The sequence below is a fragment of the Pinus tabuliformis genome, chromosome 9, assembly GCF_031772625.1.
Source record: "Pinus tabuliformis cultivar Carrire ecotype Pingquan chromosome 9, CPIR1, whole genome shotgun sequence".
Classification (NCBI taxonomy): domain Eukaryota; kingdom Viridiplantae; phylum Streptophyta; class Pinopsida; order Pinales; family Pinaceae; genus Pinus; species Pinus tabuliformis.
In genome coordinates this window covers 834305884-834312800 of record NC_142307.1, presented here as the reverse complement: position 1 = coordinate 834312800, position 6917 = coordinate 834305884, and the positions used below count along the sequence as shown (strand labels likewise).

Below are 6917 nucleotides of genomic sequence, written 5' to 3'. Positions count from 1 at the left end.
AGGCGTAGGTTTCGATCGCGGGTCTGGTTAGAGCCGGGGCCTGACTGATCAGGGTATGGGCCACTGTTGGGCGCGACGACCGGAGGCAGTTTGAACTATCTCACAGGCGTTTGCAGTAGTCAGTCAAGGCGGAACGGGCAGCTGTAGGTAAACCACATTTGATCGGGCGGACAGTTGGGAATAAGGGTTAAAACCCTTTTGACATTAGCGCTGGCGACAACTCATTTCCGTTTTTTCACTGTAATCCGCCTTTGTAACTATGGTAAATTCCAAGGAGCTCGTGGATTTGGATCCGGTAATGGAAGACATTTTGTCTGTTTGGGGAAAAGAACCGATAGCCAAAAACATCGAAAGGTACTTTGGAGAGTCAGGGTCATGCAGAACGGGTGCCCTCTCGCCAGAATCACATAGGATTCAACAATCGTTTTTTCAACTGACCAAAGGTTTCCACGAGAACGAGTTTCTACAGCAAGGGTTTCTCGACGCACAGCAACCATCCAGTCTGGGCGAAGGTGCTCTACATGTAAGCATCCGCCATTCGAGCCATGGTAGCAAGGGAAATACGCCCCTCGAAGAGCCAGTACTATCCGGGGGTCTCGAAGACATTGTTAATTTCATCACAAGTGCAGAGCGGTCGGGTGAGAAAAAGACCGGTAGAGTATCGGCTATAACAAGGGCTTCTATCGGGAAAGACTTGGGTACCCCAAAAGGGTATGCTGGACGGCCGGATAAAGCGATAGCAGCTTTCTCAGAGTCTCAAGAGGGAACACATGCAGAGATCCCGGGTTTACAGGTAACCTTTCCCCCTCCTGAATTTTCTTTCCGAGAGACCGAGGTTCCTCTTCTCTCTCATGCAACTTTTCCTACAAACCCTAGCTCACAAAGGGTCGAAGCAGATAGAGAGGCCTGGGAGGAGGATTTTGGTGGGAGGAAAAGAGGCGAAAAGCGCAAGAAAAATAGACCTATTGGTGAACAGGAGCTGGAAGGTAACTTGGTATTAGGAATGGAGGTGAGTATAGAAGAATCTCTGGAGGTGGCGGACTGCACATTGGTGGGAAGAGCTAGAGGGAAGAAGTTCTCTTCTAGCTTTCTGCAAGAATGGGGAGAAAAGAACTGGACGGTAGAAGAAAAAAGAGTTTTCAAAGCCTCAACCCTGGCAAAAGGATGGTTTCTATTCAGATTTGAGAGCAAAGATGCGGCCGATTGGGTTATTGCTAGAAATTGGGTGATTGGGAACATCCCAATCCTATTAAAGAAATGGACACCATTGTTCGATGCAAGACGAGAGAAAACTGATGTATACCCTGTCTGGGTCAGGGCTCCGGGCTTGCCCTATTTTCTATGGACGGAAGCGGTGTTCAAAGCCATAGGGGATAGACTGGGAACCTTTCTGGAAGCTGACATGACCTTCCTTCAAACTCGGGACCAAGCCATGGCTCGAATCCTTGTTAGTTTAAACCCCGGCAAAGGTCTTGCAAAGAGAATTAACCTGCAATACAAGGATATGGTTTTTGAGCAGTTATTGGATTACGAATACCTGCCCTTCAGGTGCCATAGGTGTCACGATTACGGGCATCTGGCAAAGGAGTGTCCCCTTGGAAGGCGAAGGCGGAGATATCAAAAGGAGCCGGCACAGTGGGAGAGCGTTTACAGCCCTTACCATCACTTTCAAGGTCAGAACCTCTCTTCAGAGATGAATGATGCTGATAAGGAGTTAAAAGCCCAAATGAAAGTGTTGCCGACGGAACAAGACCATCTGGACAATCAGGTCACCCCGTTGGATAAGGAAATCGAACTGGAGAAAGAACCCGCAAAGGAACAGCCATCTGAAAGGCCTCAGCAACCTTCTGAAGAAGCAATGGGTATGTGTTCTGATTCATATATTCCTCCAGTTCATAATACAGAACCTATGGATGTTTGTATGGATCCTTCCCCTTCTCAAAATTTTATTTCTTTAAATATAAAGGATAATACTTTAAATTGTAAAGAAATTAAAGAAGGTTTTGGTGTAGAAGATATCTCGGCCGCCCTACCCTCCCTTGATCTGAACAGTGAAGGTGCTTCTTTGGAACCTGGGCTTTCGGCCATCCCTCCCTCCTACCCTTATAATCTTCGTTCCCACGACCAAAAGCCTATCATCCCCGTCTCTGTAGGAGGTATTGGCCCTCTTCCCTCCTAGAGCCATTCCAGGAAAAAAAGAGGTAGGAAATCCAATTTTTCCATGGCATAGATTAAAGCAAAATTTGATGTAGCAGATGGGAAACAGCAATCTATCCCAGGGGCACTTAGAGCAGTGCAACCCCCAGAAGAGGTTATCAAATGATCTTGTCATCATGGAACTGTAGGGGTTTAGCCAGTAAGCCTAAAAAACTGGTTCTTCGGGAGATGTTTCTTAACTCTAAATCTGATATCCTTTTTCTCCAAGAGACTCTCGGTAGAGGGATAGAGGTGGAAGCTGCCTTAAATGCTTTGATGCCTGGATGGAGGTTCATAGCACTAGATTCAGAAGGACACTCTGGAGGTTTGGCCATTGGCTACAAGGAAGGAAGGATAAAGGTCAGTAATTTGTGGGGGATGAAACAGGCCATGGGAATGGAAATTCAGTCCACAGAACTCTCCTTTCCTCTTTCCATTTGCAATGTGTATGGGCCCTGCCAGGATAGGGTAACTTTCTGGAATGATCTGATGTCAAAATCCTTTTTAAAGGACAAAAATTTGGTGCTGGGAGGGGACTTAAATTTCTCTATAGGGAGAGTGGAGGCTTGGGGCCCCTCAGCCAAAGAAGACCCCCTGTCAGACTTCTTCCTAAATAGGTTCTCGGTCAATAACCTCCTAGACATAAATCTACTCAAGTTAAAGCCTACTTGGAGGAACAAGAGAACTGGGGAGGCTAGAGTGGCAAAAAGGCTTGACCGGTTTCTTATAAATGAGGAGCTGGCTGTTAAAATTCCTATGTTCAGACAATGGATTGAAGAAGGAGGGCTATCTGATCACTTTCCTATATTCTTAGAACTCTCCTCCCCACCCCTCAAGCCCCCTGCCCCTTTCAAGTTCAATTCTTCTTGGCTCAAAGAGGAGTCTTTCTCAAATCTTTTCAAGCAAACATGGAAGCACCCGGAAGCCAATGCACCAGAGGATAAAGGGTTCTGGTTTATGGAAAACCTCAAAAGACTGAAGAAAGCCACTATAAGCTGGGCAAAGGATAGGAAGGAAGCACAAAAAGAGGAACTCACTAAGATCAGTGAGGAACTTAAAAAGCTGGAAAGTATAGAGGGGGAGGGCTATCTGTCGCAGGATTCAAAAGAAAAAATTCTCCATCTTGAGAAGCTTAAAACTAAGCTCCTCCTGGACAAAGAAGAAGAATGGCGCTTAAAGAGTAGGGCAATCTGGCTTAAAGCTGGTGATGAAAATACCAGGTTCTTTCATAATTATGCCAAAGGGAGGAAATCGGCAAATACTATATGGGGCCTAAAAGATGAAGAAGGTAGGGAAGTGCAGACTTTTCGAGCTCTGTCAGATTTAGGCCAGAGACACTTCCAAAATCTCTTTGCAGATCCAGGAGCAACTACTATTGCGGAGGTTATAAGGACAACTCAATGCTTCCCAAGATTCGTGGAGGAGGATGAAGCGGAGGACCTTATGTGTGAGGTTACCAAGGAGGAAGTGGAAGCTACAATCAAGTCCATGGCAAAAGAGAAAAGCCCTGGACCAGATGGTTGGTCCATTGAGCTGTTCCTCCACTTTTTTGAAACAATAGGATCAGAAATTACAGAAGTGGTGGAGGAGGCCAGGAAAAAAGGTGAAATCTATAGTCCTTTTAACGCCACGTTTATAGCCCTTATCCCAAAGAAGGAAGTCCCGGAAAGTTTTGAAGACTTCAGGCCAATCTCGCTATGTAATAGTATATACAAAATCATAGCAAAAGTGATAGCAAACAGAATCAAACCTGTATTGTCAAGACATATATCACTGGAACAGTTTGGGTTCTTATCGGGAAGACAAATACATGAAGCCATCGGAGTAGCTCAGGAGGTTATGCACAGTGTGAAGCAGAAGAATAAGAAGGGTGCTGTTATAAAAATCGATTTATCAAAAGCATATGACAGGATAAATTGGTTATATCTCAGGATGCTGCTAACTCACCTTGGCTTCAAACCTGCTTTTATCAGTTGGATAATGGGTTGTATTTCAAATGTAAGCTATGCAATTCTCGTCAATGGAGCAGCCACCCCTTTCTTCAAAGGGCAAAGGGGTCTGAGGCAGGGGTGCCCTTTGTCCCCCCTGCTCTTTCTACTAGTTGCGGAAGGTCTCAGCCAATTGATCCACAAGGCCAGAAGAGAGGGGAAGGTAAAAGGTATTGAGGTAGCCACAAATATTTTTATCTCTCATCTCCTTTTTGTTGATGATATATTGATCTTCACAAATACTGAGCTCTCTGAAATAAAGGAACTAAATTCTATTCTAGATCTGTTTCTGAAAGCAACAGGCATGCAGATAAATCATAGAAAATCCCAGCTGATAATGACAGGCCTGGCAGTTCAGGAGAGAGGAAGGCTTCAATCGGTCCTACCTTTCCAGCCAAGTTCCCTGGATCTCCCTTTCAAATACTTGGGTTTCTGGCTAAAGCCAAATGCATATAAGAAGGAGGACTGGAACTGGCTGATTGCAAAAATAGAATCCAGAATCTCTCATTGGAGTTTCAAATGGCTCTCGAGAGCAGGCCGTTTGACACTGATCAAGTCCGTTCTTTTGGCTATCCCAGTGTATTGGGCTGCTCTAACTTGGGTCCCCAAAGGGATCTTGGAAAAGATTAGAAGACTTTGCAGTAGATTTCTATGGGACGGTTCAAAGGAAAACCAAGTGCTCCCATGGGTGGGTTGGGACAAAGTGGCAAGGTCCAAAGAATGGGGAGGCTGGGGGATTAAAAATCTTCCTGATTTCAGTCTTTCTTTGGCAGCAAAGTCGGGCTGGAGGTTGATAAAGATGGAAAATCTATGGACCAAAGTGATAAGAAGGAAATATATAGACCCGATGCCTTTGGAGGATTGGATAAGGAACCCTGTCAAGAACTTGCAGAATGCATCTGTGATTTGGAAGGCTACAGTAATTTCGTTCAAGGTTATTGAACAAGGTTTGGCTTGGAAGATTGGGAATGGCAGAAATCTGAAGATTGGGAAAGACCCGTGGATTGGCTGCAATGAAAATTTCGCCCTTTCACCTGATCTAATTAGACACTTAGAAGATAAAAACATCCTTACTCTAGATCAGGTGGAAAAGGTGGGACTTTCGAGCATTTGGTGCCAGGCATGGAAAGATGGTGAGGATTTGCAGCTCGATCAGAGGTGGTGGAATGAATGGTCTTCCTTCACTCAAGAACTTGTTCATTCAAATGTTAGAATATCAGACTCTCCAGATAGCCTGATATGGGCCCACGGAGAAACAGGCGACTACTCCCCAAAAGAAGGATACAAGTTCATCCAATCCAGGAAAGGGTGGGTGAATCCTGAGTGGTGGGCCAAACATATTTGGAAGCTCAAATGCCCAGCTAAGGCTAGACTCTTTCTCTGGTGTCTCCTTAGAAGAAAAGTTCCTACTTGGGACATCCTCCAGGCTAGATTCATGTATGGCCCGGGGAGATGATCCCTCTATAAAGAAGCAGAGGAATCAATATCCCATTTGTTCCTTCAATGCCCGGAAACAGTAAAAATTTGGAGGGAGGTAGAAATGCTGATGAACAAAAAGTTTCAATGGGGAAGTGGGAATCTGGACGAGGCTTGGTCAAGCTGGTGGCAGCATTATCCGGATGGGAACCTGAGGAACCTCCCCCCCATCATTTGCTGGGGAGTCTGGCTGGCCAGGAACAGATCAATCTTTCAAGATAAGGGTACCCCGCCCTCCATCACAGCCATTCAAGTAGTATCCATTTACGCTTCCATCCCAGAACCTGAAGAAAAAAGACCTCAAAACCATGTCAAAACTGTCCAAATAAAAGATGGTATTCCTTGGGCGTTTTTTGATGGAGCCTCCCAAAACAACTCAGCAGGTGCAGGAATCGTCATACACCTTAATGCCCACCACTCCCTCAAAGCTTCTGTCGGGTTGGGGTCTGGTACAAATAATTTCGCTGAATTATCAGCCTTAAGACTGCTCCTATGTTGGCTAATCCAAAGAAACACCTTCACTATTCAGATCTTTGGAGACTCCCTCAATGTTATAAACTGGGTCAATGGAAAAAGTTCATGCAAAAACCTATTATTGAAACCCATGCTTCAAGAAATACAGGTATTAAAGTCATCTTTTAACTCTTTCTCCATATGCCATATCTACAGGGACAACAATGATGACGCGGACAAGCTTTCTAAGGAAGGTTTGCAGCAAGTTCTGGGAGGGTGGAAAATAGTTGAAGATTGTCAAGGACAGATAGTTTCATCAGATGTGCCGCCTTATCTTTAACCTTTCAGCTGATGCTTTTGATTTATGTTCTATAATCTCTTTTTTTCTTGCATAGACAATGTCACTCAGACTCTTTATACAAAAACTCGGTTCTATATTTTTTGTGGGCTGTTTTCCTCTCTGTTGAGGAGGCCCAAAGGCTGAAATGTAATGTTTGTATTTACTGCCTTTTGCTCTGTCTTTTTTAGACGAGTCCATCTCGGGTCGTAGCTGTTTTACTGCAAATCTGCTCTGATTTCTGGTGTCAATTTCAGAAAGGAGACTTTTTTGTGTTTTTGTATGCTTGGTCTTGCAAGCAGCTACTTACGGAAATGCTCAGCATATGCAATGTAACTTTTTATTCTCTTAATAAAAAGTTCGCTTTTTCTTCGGAAAAAAAAAAGAGATACCGTCTGAAAATAACATGTAGTGTTTTCTATAGAATTTCTGAACCTTTTCTAAGTCTTGTTTTCCCCTATTTATCT

General features: G+C 44.4%; 1 protein-coding gene across 1 annotated transcript; it reads left to right on the top strand.

Annotated features, from left to right (window-relative positions):
• Positions 1-259: 259 nt before the first annotated feature.
• On the top strand, positions 260-6453 carry LOC149151371 (uncharacterized). The gene is made up of 3 exons (XM_089443138.1): positions 260-2156; positions 2426-5492; positions 6330-6453. Exons 1-3 carry the CDS (start codon positions 260-262, stop codon positions 6451-6453), a joined length of 5088 nt encoding a protein of 1695 aa, XP_089299264.1.
• The last annotated feature ends 464 nt before the right edge of the window (positions 6454-6917 follow it).

Bases quoted from the DNA above. Each gene is read 5' to 3' on its own strand.
- LOC149151371 (XM_089443138.1), top strand. From the start codon at position 260: ATGGTAAATTCCAAGGAGCTCGTGGATTTGGATCCGGTAATGGAAGAC. The intron at 2,157-2,425 runs GTATTGGCCCTC...TTTTTCTCCAAG, and splicing joins CATCCCCGTCTCTGTAGGAG to AGACTCTCGGTAGAGGGATA. The intron at 5,493-6,329 runs GTGGGTGAATCC...CCATATCTACAG, and splicing joins TTCATCCAATCCAGGAAAGG to GGACAACAATGATGACGCGG.